At 46.0% G+C, this 20,894-nt stretch overlaps 1 protein-coding gene across 3 annotated transcripts; it reads left to right on the top strand.

Annotated features, from left to right (window-relative positions):
* On the top strand, positions 1-20,679 carry HP1BP3 (heterochromatin protein 1 binding protein 3). 3 transcript variants are annotated; one of them, XM_053962943.1, is made up of 13 exons: positions 1-63; positions 7,561-7,758; positions 8,170-8,272; positions 9,506-9,656; positions 10,002-10,161; positions 11,168-11,311; positions 12,142-12,222; positions 13,925-14,079; positions 14,796-14,886; positions 15,559-15,718; positions 17,680-17,791; positions 18,698-18,835; positions 19,545-20,679. In XM_053962943.1, the coding sequence occupies exons 2-13, from the start codon at positions 7,663-7,665 to the stop codon at positions 19,828-19,830; spliced, it is 1,677 nt and encodes a 558-aa protein (XP_053818918.1). In that variant the 5' UTR covers positions 1-63; positions 7,561-7,662; the 3' UTR covers positions 19,831-20,679. The 3 variants fall into 3 exon arrangements, with proteins under 3 accessions (XP_053818918.1, XP_053818919.1, XP_053818917.1); XM_053962942.1 differs by lacking the exon at positions 1-63 and adding an exon at positions 7,289-7,456; XM_053962944.1 differs by lacking the exon at positions 7,561-7,758 and having other exon boundaries at positions 6-63.
* The last annotated feature ends 215 nt before the right edge of the window (positions 20,680-20,894 follow it).

Below are 20,894 nucleotides of genomic sequence, written 5' to 3'. Positions count from 1 at the left end.
CCCGGTCCCGCCGCCGCCGCCGCCGCCATTGGAGGCGCCGCCGCTTTGTGTCCGCCGGGCCCGGTGAGTCCCGGCCCCGCCCGCCCCCGGCGCCGCGCCGGGCGGGACGCGGGGCCGCGCCCGGGAGGCCGCGGGTGCTGCGCGCGAGGCGCGGGGGCGGCCTGGCGGCGCCGCCGAAGGGGCGCCGGAACTGCCTACAGCGCGTCCCCCCCCCCTCCGCCCTCCCTGCCCTGACAGGCCTGGGGGAGCGGGGCTGTCGTGACGGGGAGTCGCGACACGCTGCGCAGGCACGGCTCGGTGTCGCGGTGGGCTCGGCCCGGCACAAGCCCGAGGAGGCGGCCCCGGGCCTCGGGTGTCGCCGGGCCCGGCGGGGCCTGGCGGGGTGCGGGCCCGCGGGCCCTCACAAAGGAGCTGCGGGGCTCAAACACGCCTCAAGCACTCCTCTCCCGTCCCGCCGACGCAGGGCGAGCCCCGGGGAAGGTCAGCGGCAGAAGGGGCTGGCAGGGCCGCGACACAATAAATAATCGCTATTTATAAACTTAGGGAGCGCCTTGGCTCCCGCCGCGGCCTTCCCGCCTTTGGCTGCTCGGCTGTGCGGTTGTTCGGGGTTTTGCCTGCACTGACTCGCTTCCTCAGCGCCCGACAAGTGCCACCGCTCGAGGGGAACCTCAGTCTGGCTCGGTGTGTCTCCGCTTCCTAAAAGAGGTCCCTAATCGCCCTCGGCGCTGATAGCGATGGATACAGACCTACGTGTGAGGCTCCCGGCACCTCCGAGCGCCTCCGTGCGCCCAGGTGCTCGCAGCCTGCTTAAGGAATGTTAATCACCCTCCTCCCCCATAGTGCACAGGTTCTCTAAAGAGAAGGCTGTTAAAGTCCACTCTGGAGCGGGGCTGTTCCAGGCAGGCTTCCGTTCCTGTATCGTTGTCCTTCTTGCCGCTCTAGGCTGTTTTTGGGTAAAACATCGCAAAGATTTAAGGAGTGAAGCAGCAGCTTCTGGGGTGGCTCTTGCCAGGTCAGGGGGCCCCATCACCTTACCTGCTCCACCTGAGGACAGCTCCAGACTGGGAACACTATTCAGAACAAATCCTTCTGTATTTTAAGTGTTTTCTCACTAACCAATGTCTACAAAACACTGGGGAACTGCGCAGCCTGTGCTGCAGAAGAAAAGTTGGATTATGTGAGATTGTGGGTGTGTTCCTTCCTTTATACAGTGTAGCAGGGACTGATCGCTTGGATAGTTTGTTTATAGCTGTGGTATTTCTCAGATACTCGGATATTTCTCACTTCTTAGGAGCCCTACAGAATTATTTCTGGGTTAGCAAGTGTGTCGCCGTGCTTAACTGACTGTTAAGTGTTGCACTCTGCTTTCCCAGCACGTGACTTTTGTTTGCTTTGACCATAAATAGTATTTTTAGCATCTTCAAGAAAGAGTTGGCCAGCAGTCTTTGGCAAGCAGCTCCCATTGAGGCGGGAGAGGTTCGGAAGTGCTTGTGTTTGTAAACAGCTCCCTTCTCCATGAGAGCAGTGAGGGGAGAGGGAGGTGAGTTCAGTTCAAGAGGGGAGGTGTTTGATGATCTGGGTAGGAGAGCACAGACCTTCCTCAGTTGAGACTTCAAAAAATTGTTGGATAGAGTGGGAGATCCTTGGAAATCAGGAATGAGTAAAGGGAGAGAAAAAAAAAAAAAAAAAAAAAACACCAAAAAAAACCCCCACATAATTCCTGTTGGTGGGAAGAACCTGGTATAAATACCTTGCAAAAAGGTGACTTTTTAAGCTTTCTCTTGTTTACCTGTGTGAGCTTACTAATTAATGATCTTCTCAATTCATCATGCATGTTGGTCAGGCAGAAACTCCTTGAATTGTCTTTTTTTGTCTTCAAAATATCTTTTCCTGTGTTTTTTTCCCTTTCAGCAGAAAGTGACATGTAAATCTTTTGGCAGCGTTTTGTTACAAGTGACCTGGGGTCCTCTGAGGATTTAAACTTCTGTGAGAGGGAATAAAAGTGTTACATTGATGGACTATAATGGGAAGTGTGGGTAGATTTCTTACAGACTGCAATGAAATAATGGCTTTTATCATGTATAGTTTTGGCTGTAGAATAATGATAGCTGAATAAGTAGTAGTTGGGAGGAGGGTTTATACTGTGGTTTTAAATTTAATCTATCTAGGCAAGGTGGACATGGCCTATAAAAGGTTCAAACCCTGGTATGTAACACTTGCAGCCTAAATTTTCATTCAAGTGTCAGCAGTTTGTCAAAATTCATTAAGTTGGATCCTGAATTAAGATATTTTATCCAAAGCTATGAAAACTTTCAGCAGGGGATTTTCATGTTGGAGTTGTTTTAACTTTGTGACCTGAGCTTGTTTTAAACTTAAAGCTGAACCCTGTGCATGCTAATGGGGGTGATTTCATCCCTCAGTGGCCATGAGGCATAGATAGAGTGTGGAGAATTTGGATCAAAGGGCCATTTTAGCCAAAAACTGTTCAAAACTTGTAACTGTTCCTCAGAGCTTGTCACCATCATGATCCTGAGCATCAGTGTGGTGATGGATTATTTTCAGACAGCTGTACAGGCAGAAAATCTGCTTCATATTAATCCCTTGGCTGAAGTTTCTGTGAGTTTTAGGTATGATGGTGGTGTAATTTAAGTTGCTCGCTGACTGTGGCTGTTTGGGGACATGAGGAAAAGCCTCTGGGTGTAGGAATGGAAAATAATCCAGGCAATGGAAATGATCTGTTCTTACTGCCATCTGTGCAGGTCAGAGATTGTTGGAGAGAGAATCAGAAACCTGTAATGGTTTTCTGTTGAGCTGATGTTCTTTGTGTGGAGAACAGCAGAGGTGAGGCATGGGTGGTTATTTCATGGGAATTACATGGGGATTGAGCTGGTTTGGGATTGCTGGTGTTGGACCCTAACAGAGACAAGTGCTGAGCTCAGCCCTGGGTGGGAGCATCAGACTCATTTTAGTAATGTACCTTTTTTTTTTTTTTTTTTCTTCTGTGAAAGGAGCATCTGTGCGTGCAGAAGGGCAAGATTTAATTTTTGCTGTGCTCTGTAAAAATCAGGACAGGTTAGGTTGGACAAGGGACAAATAAGTTGGGTGGCATTCCAAGTCAGAGGCTCAAATTCAACAGTGAATGAAAATGTTTTCAAATGAAAATATATCTTTAGGCTTAAAAACCCCTCCTTTGGGTCTCTGAGTGTAGGAATTCCTGTGGTTGAATGCTAGAAGTATGAAGGATTTTTGCTGTGCTCCCCTGAACCCTGAAGTATGGGGTTTGTTGTTCCCCCCATACCCCATGCAGGGAAGGTGGGGATGGAAATGGACACTGTAAGGCTGAGGAATTGCTGCCTGGCGAGCGGGGAGCGCTGGGTGTGTGTGCTGGACCACTGCTCCTGGTTAATTGAAACAAGCTGCTCCATGCAGGGCTCAGGTAGCCTGGAGCAGAGCCCTGGGAGCCTCCACTGCAGGAGAGCTGCAAATGCAGACCTTGGGGCTCAATCAGGGGAAATTCCAGGGAGCTGGGACACCTCCTGGGGAATGGTGGCCCTAAGGATCGAGACAAAACTTGTTGGATGCAGCAGGAGTGATGGGAATGCCAGCTGTGCTCAGCACTTGCGAGGGAGTTTCCAAGTGGGTTGACAAATAAGGATCAGAAGTTGGAACTAACTTTATATTCTTTATTCAATAACATATTTTATTAATCTGCAGGACTTCAGGCTGGTTTAAATGACTAAGTACTCCTGGGCTGACTTAGCCAAGCCCACAGGCAGCTCCATGAGCTGGAAAAGCCAAAGGCAGAGTGCTGGGATGCCTCAGTGGGCAGGCAGTGGAAGCCCCAGCTGAGAACTCCTGACAGACACAATTGTATCTGAGATGTGGCTGGATGATATACTGTGACCATGTAGATACTGAGGGTTTGACAAAGTATCTGCTGCTACCTGGGCTGGGTTTTAGGGAGCAGCTTGGAGGATTTCAGGCGGACAAAGACGTAACAGAGTTGTGCAGCTTGCAGTTTAGAAGGTGATGCATTTTGGCATGTTTGATTTGGATTTGCAGAAGTATTAACATTTCCTGTGTTTTTTTCTGCAATTTGCAAGTAATTTAAATACTCTTGTGTATTATAGAGTAGTAAATAATTTTCAGTAATTGATAGCCTGATTTTTAAACCCAGTTTTACTTTGCTTTCTAAGGCTTTTTGATAACAAACAGTTGTTCTTGTTTGCATCACTTGTCAGGTTGTTGGATTTGTACCCCTTGATGCCCTGCTTTCTAACCTGCAAGTGCATAAAACCTTTTTTTAGCCCTTTTTGACCTCATTTCTAGGCCGGTGTCGTGTGCTTTCTACCCAGTCACATCTAAGTACATCAATCACCCGTAGGTGTCGTGTGACAGTAAGGAGACACCCCACTGGCCCGGGATTGGACACACTTCCTCATTTTTCCATTGCATGGTTGTTTTCAGCCTGCTCACCCTACCCTGAGTCCCTGTCAGTTGGAGTTTCTGCCAGCCTGACACTTGGATTGCCACATTCAAAACCTAGTTTGTCCTGAAGCATTTTATCTCAAAGGAGATTGAAGGCTAAGTTGAAAAATCTTACAGCCAGCAGAAATTCAAGAATTCAGCCAAATTTTTTTTTTTTTTTTTTTTTTTTTAAATTCTTGTATCTCTTACATTAGTGGAGGGACTCCACACTTTGGAAATATTATCAAATATGTGTCTCACCTGAAGCCTCCTTTTATTTGTTCCTAATGATATTGTAGTTCAGGAGGAAAATGCTATGGGTGGTTCAGAGTAGTTCCTGAAAAACTCTGTATCTTTGGATCTTGCATTAGCAGCTATACCCTGAGCTGGGAGAGTGGACACATTCCTGCTCATCTAGAAATCCAGGAGTTGGGGGGCCTTGTCGCTTATCGGCTCCTTGCTGGATTATCTCCTTTGGAATAACCAGTTCATGATAGTCTGGGAGCCTGTGAACCTGTAGAAATCTGTAGTTTTCCTGTAGAAAAAGAGGTGTAACTCTGTGAGGAGTGACTTCCTGTACTTTGGTTAAGGTTAGTATCCCGGTGGTGTTTTCACTGCTGATGTGATTATATTTTTCTGACAGTTGATCAGATTGAAATGTTCATTAAAATCACCCAACAACCACTTTGAAAACTGCATCCTCAGCTGGTGGTTTCTACCGCCTTTTAAGGCACAGTGTTTGTTTGATGTTTGTGTAAATGCAAAACACAGTTGTTACTTTCATTTTTTTTACTGGGTGATGGTTGTGATTGTAGCTGTGGCTCCTGCTTAAAGTTGTCTTTTGAAATATTGTGTCCAGGTAACAGCTGGTTTGGGTGACTTGATCTCTCCTTTACACGGATCTGGTTTGTTTGTCGTTGCAAAACTTTCTCTTTTTTCGCTGTATCTTTTTGATGAACAGAATTCAGGCCTGTATGTGGTTGATACTTCACGCTCAGTGCAGAAAACCACTTTTGATGCCCCTGTGGAAAGAAATGGGCTGAGCAGGCACAGTCCCTGCGAGGATGCTCTCACGAGGTGGGGCTTCTGACCTTGCCCCTGGAGATCAGTGCCTTGCAGTTGGGAGGAGATTGTCCTCCTGCCCCTTTGATTCCCTGGGCCTTTTGGGCAGAGATGATCCATGCCTGGGAATGCAGAGGGAATCAACAAGCCTGAATTTCTGCTGGATCCTGGCTTGTTTGCATGTACTGTAGGCACAGACGTGAGGAATTGTGCTAAGTTGTACTCTTGAGAGCAAAAATACTCCAATGCTTTATACACTCATCTAAACAAAAGGGTTTTCAGAACTTGGGGAATTTAAACTCAAAGTTGGGAGTACTGTTTTCATGCAAGTGTCATGCAGGTTACACAGCTTAAAAATACTTAAACCCCAGGACCATGTCAGCCACAGTGTGGCTTTTGTGTGTTTGTAATCCCAGGGAATGCATCTTTTGTAGCCCCCTACTGATTTCCCTCAGGGGGAATCTGCAATTGGTTATTTTAGGACTCACTTCAAAATTCTGGCATTTTCTTAAAGGACTTTAGACTCTTCCTGCTAGAGGAAACACTGGATATTGAGCTGAAGACTGGTGAAAATTTTCTCTTTTTTTTCTTTCACTTTCCACACTTGAGGAAGAAAGGTTCCTTAAAACGGGCCAAATTTTTTTGTTAAGTGCTGTGCTTAGTTTTGTACATTCTAGTTGGCAATTTAGTATATTTCCACATCTTGACATTTCACAGGAAAGCTTCATTAATGTCATTTTTTGTTTTGTTGGCATGTGGTGTGTTTTGATCTTTCTGTTCGGCCTGAGAAGAAAACATCCAGTGCTGTTGGGCTTTGCTTTCCCTGGTGCTGAGGCAGGACCGTTCCCCATAGGTTTTCAGAGTGGCTCTTCAGTTCCTGCCAGAAGTGCCTCTGACTGATTAGGGATCCCCACTGCTGAGTAATGACAGGACTGTATTTTTGGGAAAGAAAATGTTGGTGTGGTACAGAGATGTGCAATGGGGAGAGCAGTGCTGAAACTGTGGTGAAAGTCAGCTTGAAAGCAGGGCTGGAACTGTTCAAGAGGAAAACACCCAGGCTGGAGAAATACCTATTGAAAGAGAAGGTTTGTGGCGAGTGCTTGCCTTCTGAGCAAAAGGAGACACCCAGAGGAGGTGAAAACGGGGGCGTTTGGCTGCCTCTCTGTCAGGAGGGGAGGAGGCCAGGCTGAGCTTGATCTTTGGATGCAATTGGGACAGGTCCAGCCGTGGTCTGCTAGAGGTGAGGCTTTGCCTTTGAGGATGCTCAGAAGCTTTTTAAAGGGAATGCTGAGAGGAAGTGAATGAGCCAATGAATCCCGGTTTTGTGATGGAATTAGTGGAGCCCCTCTCCTTAGGAGAGGCCAGTGCAGGCAGACAGGCAGCAGGTAAGAAAGGCTGTAAAAGCATAATAGTGGTAGGGGGTGAGACTTGATGAGGGTTAAACTAAGCTTAACCCATTTGTTATCCATGACAGTGCATGTGTTTGGAGCAGAGCTTTTGCAAGCTTATGTTTTCTGGTAGAAGGCATGGAGACTGTTCTTCTGATTGTCATTTTTTGTCAAAAGATTCCTTAATTTCTTTAAATTGCATGGGGTTTAGTTTGAGGGGGCATGGCTTGGGTTCCCAGTGCTTGTATCTTCTGCCTGACACCTGTAATGGTGTAATGCCTTAGCTCCAAGTGCCAGCCCCTGCTTTTACCCAAAGTCTCTGACCACTTCCCTCATGCAGGGCACAGTGCAATGACTGCTTCTCATCAATGCTTGCCCTTAACTTAAAGAGCATTTTTATCTTTCAGCCATCTTCTAATGGAGCAGGTCTGGCTTGCACCTTTCCCATTTCTGTTCCACCTACAGTTCATCAGTTTGCACACGTTTTAGCACCTTTGTTGAATGCAAGTGTTGTTTGTCAGTTGTGTTAGTCATGAGCTGTAAGTCATTTATCCTTTTCTTTTTAATCTTTAATTTGATAGTTACCTGGACGTAGATGTTTTTGTTTTGTTAATTTTCACACCACATCTTTTCTGTACTTTAGGTTGACTCCTCACTGCACTGTGAAAACCATTAGGAAAAAGTCCTTGGGGTTAAAACCTGGGGCTCCACAGTTACCTGCACTTGGGTCTAGAAATTAATTTAAATGTCGACTGATCTGTCTGAAGCTGAACCCGTGCATCATAAGGCGCTTCCACTCTTAACGGGAGCTCAGCTGATCCACACGGACAAGTTAAGTGAGGTAGGGGCTGGCCCTTTCTCCAAGCTTGCCCTTGGATCAGTCCTTGACTTCCAGTCCTGCTCAAGGTTACTCAGTACTCTTTCTCCCCTCTTCTAGAAAACTCGACTGGGAGTCTAACAAACTCTGCTTCCCCTTCCCTGCTTTCCCTGAGATGATGTATCTGCCAAAATCCTCAAATGCTCATCTCATTTAATTTGGAATTGAAATTATTTCTTTTATAACCATAAAATGTGGAACTATCCTCTTCTAGTATGCTTTGAAGAAGCTGGTTTGAGGGCTACTGTCTTTTAACATCCTAAAAAATCCAAACCACAATATCTCTACCTATGCTGCTTTGATTTACTTTAATCCCATTTCAAAACTTTCCGATTCTTTCCAGCACCTGTGCTGATTTTCACATGCTTTTTGTAGAAAGTGGAAGACGACACAATGCCAATCCGCCGCTCGGTGAATGCTTCGTCCCGGGAAACTCCTCCCAAAAGCAAACCTGCTGAAGGGGAAGAGGTCAAAGCAGGTACAGTCATGGTTCTAGAGGGGGTTCATATATATCCAAACATAGGCTGGCTCTGAAACTCCTGGAAAACCCTACAGCCAGGATGCAAATATTATTAATGTTTGGCTCCCTGTCACAGGCTTTTCCAGGATTTGTTTTTTGCAGACACTGTTTGAACAGTCTGAACCCACTTGTTTTGTCTTTTATACCCTCTGTCACTCCAGACATGAAAATATGGCTAAATACCATCCCTTTTAAGTTTGCATATCCTTTAGGGTAAAGAAGTTAGGAAATTTCAGTAGCGTCAGAAAGATGGTTTGAGATCAAAAGGTGAAGTTAATGAACGGGAAAACAGAGTATTCTTTTCTTTTCTCAATTTTTCTGAGTAAAAATGTTTTACCACAATATGTCATGCAATCTAGCCTGATATTAACATGACATAGCAGCTTGGCCTCAGTGTCCCAGAATGTGCCATTTCACTACTACAGTCAGTTGGTTTCACTGACTTTATCCTCTTTGGTGTCACAAATTTAAAAAACTACCTACAAAACTGACTCTTAATTCACTGTGTATTTTAAAGGCCTCCATGGGAAAACTGCACAGGAATGTATCAGAAATGCTTAAGCTGCACAGAGCAATGTTGGTGGGCAGTTATTTATCCAAAAAGTGTGGAATTTCAGTTTATATGCATTTTATCTAGTAGGCAGCCCAGTCTCTAAGGCCTGTTCTCAGCTAAATGTACTTTTATGGATTTTTTTTTTTTTAATTCCTTGGTAAGTTGATTTCTGACTGGATTTGATCCTTCTGATATGCAAGTGCTCCTGCCAATGCACGTGCCACCCAAAGCTTTGCCAAGTCTGGGAAAATGTGATGGAATTGTAATTATCCTTCAGGTGCTTTTGTGTTTGAGAACAACTGGGTCATAAGCAAAGCTACTTCTTAGAATCCACAGCAACTTGTGGAGTTAAGAGGAGAACACTGTTAGAACTGGTTAATTGTGAAAATATTGCATGATGTTGTTTGCAATTATTCTGGCATTTGAGGGTTATTGCACCTTTGTTGAATCTCTTTTCAGTACTTTTCTTCACTTTTTAAATTGCTTTTAAATAACACATTTAAGTTAGTGAAAATAAATTGGTGGGAAATAATTAGTGGGGTGTGTTCTTTCTTAAGTTTGGCTTTTGTTCCCTCTACCTTCCTAAAGAATAAAAGCTGGTTTTGGGCAGTAACTTGATGTTTTTTCACATCTTTTAGATGCAGAAGTCACCTCTGAGGAATCTGCCTCTGTTGGAGAGGAGCAAGAGACTGAAACCCTGCCTGCTGCATCCAGTGAAGCAGAACAGCCAAAGGAACCTGAGAATGAAGGGAAGGAGGAAACAAAGTCCTCAGAAGAAACCAAAAAGGAGTAAGGCTTAATTGGTGCTGAATTCAGGGATTTGGGTAGGATTCTGAAGGAAGTCAGGCTTTACAGAGAGAAAAGGAAAATGAGTGCCATAAGGTGCCTCTCCTTAAGATACTTCCAAGGAAGAAGCTCCTGATCACGTGGAGCTGCTGTTCTCAAACATGTGAAGCTGAATACCAATACAAGGTCTCTCTTTTACTAATAGAAACATCAAAGTAGTCCTTAAGTTACATTGATTTAAATAACATCAGATGTTCTGGGCTTTTTTTTTTTTTTTGTTATTCTTGTCCTGCTTGTTGGCTTGTTTTAGTGCCTCTTGTCTTACTATTGCTCTGCATTTTCCCTAAGCGAGAAGGATCAGACCAAGGAGAAAGAGAAGAAGGTGAAGAAGACCATCCCTGCGTGGGCCACGCTCTCTGCCAGCCAGCTGGCTCGGGCACAGAAGCAGACTCAGATGGCAGCCACCTCCCGGCCCAAAATGGATGCGATTTTAACTGAGGCCATCAAGGTGAGCAGGACACAAATGTGGTTTTTATTCAATTTGTGTTCTGAAACACACAATTTCAGCTTGCTGAGGTGCAGGTGACAGTGCTGTGTGTTAGCAGGAAGCTGCATGTGTAAGATGGGTGTGCTTGTTCTGGAAGCCCATGGAGCTGACATGTGAGTCCATGAGGATGATGAGGGGCCCTGTAGCTGATTTCTTTGTTTAGAATTTGTTTCCCTCCCTAATTACATTATGAGGAACAGCTAGGATGGCATGACCTCCTTGATTGCTGTCATAATTTTGTTTGCTGTGCCTCCTAGCCACATTTAAGTTCATTTACCTGGATTCATCTATCTATTTGATACATGTGCTTTCTTTTAGCATTAACTTACTCTAACTCAGTACAGACGGAGATATTGTAAACCTGCATTCCAAAGTCTTGGTTTACTTGGTCTTGGTTTACTCTATCCCTCCTGAGATGAGATCTCTGCTGTTGTAGCTGTGCTGCTGCCCCCCTCTGAGGCTTGGTCGCTCCCTTCAGAGAGGCCTGGACTCCACCAGCCTTAATTGCAAGATGGCCTTTCCATCTGTCTTCAAAACCTTCACCTTAGGTTTTGCTAGTTTACTGATGTCAATCCTCCATCTTCTTAAAAAAAATAATTGGCAGGTTGTCCCGACTTAATGATTACTCAGTCTGGCATTAATAAAGTGTTAGTAAATCAGTTGTGCAGTGTTGCCAAAAGGTGACTATTTTGTATTTTAAGCCATTCTGTGTGAGGGCTTCAGAGCAGGGGAGTAGTAGATATGTGCTTGCTGCACTGCTTTTGTGTTGTTTGTGTTGCTCTTCAGCTACTCAGAAGAGGAAAGTTAAGTATTTTGTTAGTCATGTTTTATACTCAATTCACAGTGGGGAAAAGGCCAGCCCTGGCATCCTGTGGTGGCCTGTGTGCATCAGTCCAATCTCTGTTCTTCCACCCCACTCAGGATAGTTCCAGTGTAGGTGGTGTCTAATGTTTTGTGTCTGTTTCAGGCCTGCTTTCAGAAGAGCGGTGCCTCGGTCGTTGCAATAAGGAAATACATCATCCACAAATACCCTTCCCTGGAGCTGGAGAGGAGGGGATACCTCCTGAAGCAAGCACTGAAAAGGGAGCTGGAGAGGGGAATCATTAGGCAGGTAAGAGCTGCTTTGTGGAGCAGCACTGGAGATGGCATTGCTGAAGAGGGACTATTTCCAAGGGCCTGGAGTGCCAGGACAAGGGGGAATGGCTTCAGAGTGCCAGAGAACAGAGTTAGATGAGGTATTGGAAAATGATCCTTCCCTGGGAGGGTGGGGAGGCCCTGGCACAGGCTGCCCAGAGCAGCTGTGGCTGCCCCATCCCTGGCAGTGTTCAAGGCCAGGTTGGGTGGGCTTGGAGCAACCTAGGATAGTGGAAGGTGTCCCTTCCCATGGCAGGGGTAGAACTGGGTGATCTTTAAGATCCCCTCCAGCCAAAACTATTCAATGATTCTGGGAACTGCATAGAAATTCCTTAACTCCATTAGAAATCTGTGGAATGAGCATATTCTCCATCGTGGACATTCCTCAGCCTCTGTCACTGCTTTGTTGGACACTGGCAGGATTTCAGCACAGTTGTGTCAGTCGCATGCTTGGCACCGTTGGTTTTTGTGCAATTCCTGCCATTTCTGGGTGTTGTGTCACACAGCATTGCAGCAGCACGTGAGTCCAGCAGTGTCACTTCTGCAGCAGTGTTGGTTTTAACACTGTAATTTTTGCCTGTGTTATCTGTCAGGATCTCCTGGTCAGCACAAGAGAGTATGTCCCAATGTCTGGCTGCAGTTTCTCATCTAACTGAAGTTTCAGTGGGTTCAAGTCAGGCCTCTGCTGTAAAAACCCACGGCAGGGTGACAGTGCATTCAAAATCTGCATCATTATGAGTTGCTCTCAGGTTGTTAGTATCCTGAGTTACTCTGTTAAGTACTGAAATTTACTTTCTCTTGAACCAGGTGAAAGGAAAGGGAGCTTCTGGGAGCTTTGTGGTGGTGTCTAATGCAGGAAAAACTGTTCCAAAAGCCAGAGACAGAAAGGTAAGATGGTTCATTTTAAACAACACTCTGAAATGTACTACACTGAAACACATGTACCTTACCCAGCATTCTCAACCCAGTGTTCTCCTCCTTCCTGTACTTTTTCTCCCCAAGTACAGTAATTAAAACACTCATCCCACTGATATCAGAAAGCTACTGTGAGGAATTAAACCCAAGTCATATGATCAAAATCTCAGTTTTAAAATGTTTACATTAACCCCCTAGGCTTTGGTTCAGAGATGGAAAACTGAATAACCATGAAACTCTTCTTCTGTCTTTACTAGGCAGAGAGAAGTGCCTCTCAGGTATTGGAAGAGAGTTTTATGCTACTGCTGTGTGTGTGTTATGTGTTGTGTAGATAAAGGGAAGACTCCAGCCTTTAGGACTGAGGGGAATGGTCTCCCATCAGCTGTGAGGACAGTGGGAGGAAGAAGAAAATATCCTAAGGCTTCTGGAAGAAAGCTTCTGATGCTTGGTGTTGTTGGGGAAGGAGATGGTTTGTTGAGCTTCACAGTTAGTTGTGGTTCCAGCACTTCTGATCTCTGCTCCATGCTGTGTTGAGTGTGTGAAACACATTCCTAACGCTGCAGTTACAAAACGTTTAACTGGAATTGCCGATCCCTTGGGATTAGACAGGTGACATTAGACATTTAACACCTTGGTGGTCTTCTCTTGCCTCCTGGTGAGACCAAAAGCCCTAAAACTGAACTTGGTATAGGGCCCGGGAGGAAACTAATTGCAGTGGAACTTAAACAGAGCTCACTGGCTCCACAAGAAGTGTGAGCAAGGCAGCTGATACCTGCTGACACATCACCTCTCTCTGCAGCATATGGGGTGTCTTTGTTCCCAGTTGCTTTCTCTGCGTTGCAGCAAAGCAAATGTTTTGGATTAACTTGACTGTCAGGGGAGCAGCTCCCTCACCCATTGCACTGTTTGCAGAGCTGCTGTTCAGCATCAAATCACTGAACTTCAGCACATTTTCTGTATAAAGAACAGACCATTTTTCTCTGATCATCCCCTCTCATAGTAACAAAAGGGGTGGAGAAAAACTCAGAAGGGAACGTTGGCTTCAATCAAGATTTTATTGTGTTATTAAAAAAAAATATAAAGACTCCTGTTTAGCTGTTCGTTTTGGGGAAGGGGAAGACTTGATTTGTGTAAACAGGTTCTGTCTTTGATGAGTTTTAAGTTTTGTGTCAGCATGTATCATCATCTTCACAAAAAGGGTTGTAAAGCATTGGCACAGGGGATCCAGGGAGTCACCATCCCTGGAAGTCTTCAAAAAACCTGCAGATGTTGCACCTGGGGAGATGTTCTGGTGGTGAATATGTCAGTGCTGGGTTAATGTTTGGACTTGATAATCTTGGGAGGCTTTTCCAGACTGAATAATTCTGTGATTCTATGATTTTTCTTCTGTCTCACTGAAGTGTAGCAGAGGAAAACATCTATAGCAAGAGGAAGGAAATAATTAAAAATACAGATGTTAGGTACTCAGCACTTTTTATTCGTAAAGTCTTCCTAAAACTCCTATGAAAATTCAGCCAGATTTTCTGTACATCTCTTAAGCTGCACACTGTTTTAAGTTGTTAAAGAGCTGCCTTACAGCTCCTGAGTTTACAGCTCAGCAGCCCACATGTGCATTGCTGGTTCAGAAACCCAGAGTTTTAGGCCCTGCTGATGCATGCAAGTCTGTGTGTTTCAGAAAAGCACTTCGGCTCCGAGCGCAGAGCAGCAGGTGAAGCTGGAGGACGTCCTGCCGCTGGCCTTCACCCGCCTTTGTGAGCCCAAGGAAGCTTCTTACAGCCTGATCAAGAAATACGTGTCTCAGTATTACCCCAAACTCAAAGTAGATATAAGGTAAGTGCTGGAGTTGCTTTAGCAAGCAGAGGACTGGGGAAACTGGGCCTTCCTCTGGTTCTATCTCACTTCACAACGATTCAATCTGGTATTTAAGCCAGGTGCTGCTCCAAGTTGCAGGGCCTGTGGGAAAGCTTGAGGAAAAGCTGTGCCTTTTCCTGCATCCTTCCACATCCCATCTTTGTTCTGACACCACCAGCAGCGCTGCTCTGCCCACCTTAACCATACCCACATACCTTTACTGCCTGGATGTGAAGAGCTCTCCTTGGGGTCTCATGCTCCTTGGATCTGGATGCTTTAACCAGCGCATACATACAGCAATCTTTAAGCTGACCTGTATGGAACGAGTTGAGGCATGGGAAGCAAAACTAGGAAAACCCTGTGTGTCACCTCTAACAGGGTTTTGTCAGCCCTCGTTTGCCTGTGAGCTGAGTGCCCACCACATCCAAATGTGCTGCTCAAGGTGAGTGGACCCTTGCCAGGGCTGCATGCCTGGAGCTGCTGTGACACCGAGCCCACGCCACCGCTCAGCTCCCAGCGTGGTGCCGCCTTCTGCCCGGGCAACGAGCCTCGCTGACAGGTCTCCATTTAAAGTGTCTGCATGTAGGCAGACACTCTAAGTGCTGCTCTGCTCACATGCTGCAAAGCGCTGTTTCTCTGTTTGTTTTTGGAGCTGTCAGTGTGTGTCAGTAAAGCTTTCTCCTCCTGTGTTTCAGACCCCAGCTGCTGAAGAACGCCCTGCAGAGAGCTGTAGAGAAGGGCCAGTTAGAGCAGATCACAGGGAAGGGAGCATCTGGGACATTCCAGGTCAGAGACTGGGTTCATCCTTGTTGACCACAAGCCTTGGATGTCAGTTACTCCGTCCTGTCCCCTGGTTTCCCTGGGTAGCCCTTTCTTCAGCAGTCTGGCATGCTCAGTGCTTGTCCAGCTATGAAGCAGTAGGACTCTTGTTCTCCTCTTGGTCTCCGTTTCAGGAGCAGACCCTTGTTCCCTTGCTGAGCATGCTGCATGCACTGCTCAGCTCTGACTCACCAGCACAATAGGGAGCTGGTGGGGTAAGCTTTCCTTTCCATCCCTCACTGGAAGTGCAGCAGGTACCCCAGATGCCTGCAACATCTTTTACTCATGTGTGTGCCACGGAAGTCTCTTGGGTACATTTGGTCCGTGGGATGGAGGAAGATGTGATTTATTTCGCTTTCTTTCCTCCCCTGAGCAATAGGCCCTTAGACTGCCACATCCTTGCAGTGTCTTTGGGGGCTGGGGTGAGGTGTTGCTGATAAAGCCCCCCAGGCCAGCTGACTGACTAGGCCTGTCCTCCCACCTACAGCTGGGAGAGCAGCGTTCCCTGTGCAGTGTTTTAATATTAAACGTATCTGTGCTAATGCAGGAGCGCCGACCCACCTGGTGCAGAGGAGCTTGTCCTGACCTGGTTTGGGAGAATTTTGTCTTGATGCTTTTCTCTTCCTCCTTGGAAAATAGCTGAAGAAATCAGGGGAGAAGCCCCTGCTGGGTGGGACTCTGATGGAAGATGCCATCCTGTCTGCTATTGCGGCCATGAATGAACCGAAGACCTGCTCCACCACAGCCCTGAAGAAGTATATCCTGGAAAATTACCCAGGGACCAACTCCAACTTGCAGGGTAAAGTACTGATCCCTGTACTGCTTCTATTCTGCATGCTGAGAGAGTCCTGCAGCTGCAGATGTGCCTGTGCAGCACCTTTAAATTGCTGTGTTGAGCTTGCAGGGAGCTGCAGCTGCTCAGCCCTTTGTGCTGCAGAGATGCTTTGTGGTTTTAGTTCCCATCAGTCGCTTTCAAGCCAGTTCCTGAGACAGAATGCATGATTCTCTTGTCTATAGCCAGGAAGGGGGAATAGTATTTAAGTACTTTATTGTTCTTAAATTACCAAGTTGATTTCATATCTCTCTCCTTTGAAAGGGACAGCAGCTTGGCATCAATGCAGTTCCTAATTGCTTTTTATTTAGAGAAGTTGTGTAGTTTAACTTTTTTTAAAAATTCATGAGCACCCCTCTTACTGATCTGTTTGAGGCCCTACTTTGCATCTGATTTTTAAAAGGTCAAGCAAATAAGGAGAAAAGCCAATTGTATTTTTTTTTTGGATGGGAGATTTGGCATGTCTTTGTTCCCAGGAGTGACACTAATATCTGGTTTGACTTTTGCCTGAGCAGAAGCTTTCAAGCAGATGTTCTGGTGGCTTATTTGGGTTATTTGGGCTGAGCCCCCATGCAATTGGTTGGTGCTGGAGGTCCATAGAGACAAGCTGGGGACACAGTGGTCTCTGCTCAAACCTGAACATAGATCAGTTTGTTCCTGTGGTGTCACTGAGCTGGTGCCATTCCTCAGGAGCAGAGAGATTTCTGATCCCACAGTCTTTACCTGGAGCTGGAGCACAGCATCAGCACAGCTGTTTGGTGCAGAGTTACTGACACACAGCACAGGTTCCAGGACTGAAGAAGCTGCTCTGAGGCCTTCTGCCAATTAGAAATTGATGTTGAGTGCGACTTGTTAATCTCGGGGCAGGGAAAATAGGTTCCAGGCTTCCTAAGCTCTTGCATGGCTTTTAGAAATGTCCCTGGTCCTTAGGGCCTGTGTTGAGCCAGCCTCCAATGCTTGTCGCTCCTGCAAGGCCAATAAGGAAATCTCAGCTTGCAATCTGTTGTTTTCTTTCTCCTTCCGTTACATAAAAGGAATTTTGATGATCTCTGCTTTATTCTGAGAGAACTGGAGAAAGATCTGGTGAGATGGAAAAAGCAGGGGGGTACACACTGCAGAGCAGAGCTCTGCTCTCCTCCCCAGTTTATGCCTCACCTCAGAACTGGACTTGACTGGAGCCAAATCCCTTGCATGCTGTTAATGACCTTTGATACCCAGAGTAAAACCAGCCTTGTGGTTATAAAAACTTTGGAACGTACTTGAGAGTGAACCTTGTTTTTTCCTGGGAGCTCAATATGTAAATGGCCCCTCTAATTCATGCTGAAAATGGTTCTGAACTGACTAAACAACCCAAGCCCTTTGCCAGAGACAAAGATCCCCTGTACTTGCACAGTTTGAGTTTCAGTTCTTACACAGTACACAATGGAATGGCTGGAATAAAAGTCTGGAATAAAAGACTGGACTAAGAAGTTCATTTGTTGTATTTCTAGAACAAATATTTTACCCTTTAAAAAGCAAAACAAAAAGCAAACCACAGTATGGGGAAAGATGCAGCACATACAACATTTAGAACATGAGGAGATCAAAACCAGGGTAAAAGGCTTGTTTTAAAACACACTTTAGAGGACATTCTAATTTGGTTAAATTTGGACAGTGGTAGTTACATGGTGCTCTCGAATGACTTATGAAGGAGCATCCCATGATCATGACATCAGAAACGTGCACTGTTCTCGACTCCTTCCTTTGGAGAGTTTAAAGCCACTCTTACCAGGTGCTCAGGAACAATATCTTGTATCTTGCTCAAATTGACTGAGAGGATTTCCCATCCTGACTCCACCTCTGATTTCAGAGGACACAGTAGAGAGCAGTAAGATCAGACAAGAGTATAAAGATAGTAACACAACCTTTCTCTGATTTCTTTTTCACAGTGCACCTACTGAAGAGAACCCTGCAGAAATGTGAGAAGAATGGCTGGATGGAGCAAATTTCTGGGAAGGGCTTCAGTGGAACCTTTCAGCTTTGCTTCCCTTATTATCCCAGGTAAAGATCTTGTCTGTAAAATAATGTTCAGGAGTTTTGCACGGCTCAGGTATCAGAGCTGAAGTTCATGAGCCAACCTCCTATTTACAGGGAGGTTGTGGAGGGTTTAATCACTGGTGAACTGCCACATTGTCACCCATGCTCTGGATAATGGCATTACATGGGTGAACAGAAAGCTGACTTCATTAGCAAGGGAAGCTTTTGAGGGCAGTAGAAATACTGGACTCAGTGTTCTCAGGTAGTCTGTTGTGCTGCTTTTCTTGCAAGTTGGGCTATTTAAGTGTTCTGTGTTAAAACCAATTTGTCTGAGCAGGGAGTGGGGTGGGTTCTCCATGCCAGGATGCTCCTAAGGAGCAGGACCCAGATGTTCCTTCCTTAAGGGTGGAGAGGTGGGAGGAGGGAGGATGACCTAGATTAGCTACTGAGTCTAAACCAGCCTTTCTTCTCCTGCTGTGAGCTGATACTGTACTGGGCCATGTGGAGCCCTAGGATGAGGCCTTGGTGTCCCAGGAAGAGCCAAATGGCAGCACAGTCATTGAAGTACCTGCTCCCCAGCTCCCTTTATTGCACACGTGAGCCCCCACAGCTTCAGCATGCTTAGCTGCCCCTTTGCTGTTCCTCTCCCTGGGTTTGCAGGAAGGAGCAATGAGGGATAGGAGAAATGGAGGACAGCTTAGAGCTGGTACATTCCCAGGCTGTCATGTTTCTGCCATTGCAGAGACTAAATAACTTTGGTTTGGGACGGCAGCAATCACAGAATTCCTGGGGGTATTTCTGGATTGGGCTAAAGCTGTAACCTTAGGGGGAAGCTGCAGTGCCAGAGGAGAGCCAGGGTTACCCAGGGCTTGCCTACCCTGGAGCTGTGCCTTAGAAGCAAATCATGCTCTGACCAGACCCCTCTTGTAGCCCAGATGTGCTCTATCCAGAGAAGCAGCAGGATGAGGATTCCGAGGAATCTGATGAGGAAGAAGAGGAAGAATCTGAGGAGGAAGAAGAATCTGAAGAGGAAGAGTCTGAGGAGGAAGAGCCACCACCAAAGAAGAGGTATGGCAGCATGAGAGATGAGTGGGGTCCTTTGGATGAAATAAATGTCTGTCACAGCTGTGGAGTGCTCAGGTGTGTTCTTGGTGTGGTCACCTATCCAGAGGTGTTGGCTGAAGTTTCTAATTATTCCTTATTCCAGAGATACTGACTTCCCCCATTCCATAATTTGAACCCTTCCCTTTTCTCCTGCAGATGAGAGAGAGCCTGTGTTTATTCTTTGTGTTGCCTTTAGTCTCCTGCTTTAGAAAGTGTGATGTTTCACATGGAACTTTTTGTATTTATTTTTTTCCTTAAAAGAATTCTTCCCTACAGTAATTATTTGCAGCTTTGTAGCCAGATATGAGACCAGCCTCACTCAGAATTTGGACTTAATATGAGTGTTGTTTGTTAAGTAATAAAATCCCATTTAGAGAGAAGAGATAGTGCTTAGGGCTCTTAATTGTTCTGACAGCTGTCTGATTCACTGTCATTATTTATATGTTTATTTGCCTAACAAAGGGGTTGGAAGCTGGCAGCTCTGTGGAGATGGGAAGTGCTCAGTGTAGAGCTACCAGAAGAGCTCTTGCTCTTTGGGATTTAGCTCATGGAATGTGCTGGCAAAGGACAGGGATGCCAAGATGTGCTTCATTTATGCAAATTGCTGACAGCAGCTCTGCTCTGGGTACCGTTTGTGCCTCCACTGAGTTCCTGTGCTGTCTCTTCCTGGCAGGATGCAGAAGAGACCACCCCCCAAATCCCGGAGCAGGGCCCCTCCGATGAAGCGAAGAGAGTCCAAACCCAAGCCAAGGAAAACCCCCACCGCCCGCCGGGGCAAAGCAAAGCCCCCTCCCAAGGTCAAAACCCCTGCTAAGAAAGCCAAACCAGCAGCCCCAGCCATCAAGAAAGCCTCCAGTGGCAGCTCTTCCAAGAAACCAGCAGCCAGTGGAAGGAAGGAAGTGAAACCCTCTGCCAAGGGCAAATCCACCATGAGGAAATCTCTCCGGGCAAAAAAGTAAAATGTTTCCAGTGTCAGGGAATCCCATGGTCAAATCCACAATCTTGTTTTATAAGTCAACGTGCATTTGTATTTTAGTTCTGATGCTTAAACACTTCTTTAATTTTTTTAAATTTTTTTTTCTTGAATGATGGGGAAAAGCTGAAAACTAAATCAAACCAACCCGAGCATTCATTAGATCTTGATGCTGTGCCTCGTGCCTGCCCCTCCCCTGGAACGAGTCATCTTTACTTTCTGCAATAATTTTAGGACTTTTCTAGGACATCTCTAATCTGTACATTTATGGTGTTCCACGTGGGTTTCAGGGGGGAGGGTTGGCTTTTAAAACAATTCTTCAGAGAAGATCTTTATATCTTTAGACAGCAGGAACAAGATGATTGGGGTAATGTGATTCTTTACTGAGAAGGTGCCCTGGCAGAGGAGTCCTTCCTAGATCCCTGCATGCCGAGGTCCTTGGTGCTCCCGTGAGGGAGCTGTGTACAGACAGCACTTGCACTGAGCCCCGAGGTGCTGCTCTCCTCAGCCACAGGCCCAGAGGTGGCTGCTGAGTTGGATCCTTGGTGTCTCCTGAGGGTCTGGTGCCAGAGGGGCTCCAAAAGGGGCAGCTCTTGGTTAGGCGGGTGATTTGAATTAGTGTTTCCACACCACATCTGTTACCTTAAAACCAAAATATATCAAAGTCTTCTTGAATCCAACTTTGAAATGTTTTTAAGAGATGAAAAGCCTGAGTTTGTCACCTCTTGTTTACCCTTTTTTAAAGAGAAGTTGGAGAGCTATACAATTGCTAATGTAGAGATGTTGATAAGTGAAGAACATGCGGTTTGCTAAAATAAAATGAAACTAGATTCCAGGCCTGCTTTCTATGTCCATTCTCTCCTCACCCCAGCTTCTCCTCCTGGAAAGGTAGAGAAGAGGGAATATAGTCACCACGGATTGCTGCAGAGGCAGATCTTTGTTAAAGCCAGCATGATTTAGCCTGAGCCACCGCCAAGCTCTGTAGTTGGACCAACTCCTGACCTTTTTCTTCCCTGGTTTCTCTGGAGACAAAGGTGAGTGAGGAAAAAA

Source organism: Vidua chalybeata, chromosome 22 (assembly GCF_026979565.1).
Source record: "Vidua chalybeata isolate OUT-0048 chromosome 22, bVidCha1 merged haplotype, whole genome shotgun sequence".
Taxonomy (NCBI): Eukaryota; Metazoa; Chordata; class Aves; order Passeriformes; family Viduidae; genus Vidua; species Vidua chalybeata.
The sequence above is the reverse complement of the archived record's forward strand: the minus strand, read 5'-3'. Positions and strand labels throughout refer to the sequence as shown.

What these genes read in the sequence shown, in the direction of transcription:
- HP1BP3 (XM_053962943.1), top strand. Translation starts at nt 7,663, where the DNA reads ATGTCGACTGATCTGTCTGAAGCTGAACCCGTGCATCATAAGGCGCTT. An exon ending in AGGGGAAGAGGTCAAAGCAG is followed by an intron (nt 8,273 to 9,505) that starts GTACAGTCATGG and finishes CACATCTTTTAG; the next exon opens with ATGCAGAAGTCACCTCTGAG. An exon ending in GAGCATCTGGGACATTCCAG is followed by an intron (nt 14,887 to 15,558) that starts GTCAGAGACTGG and finishes CTTGGAAAATAG; the next exon opens with CTGAAGAAATCAGGGGAGAA.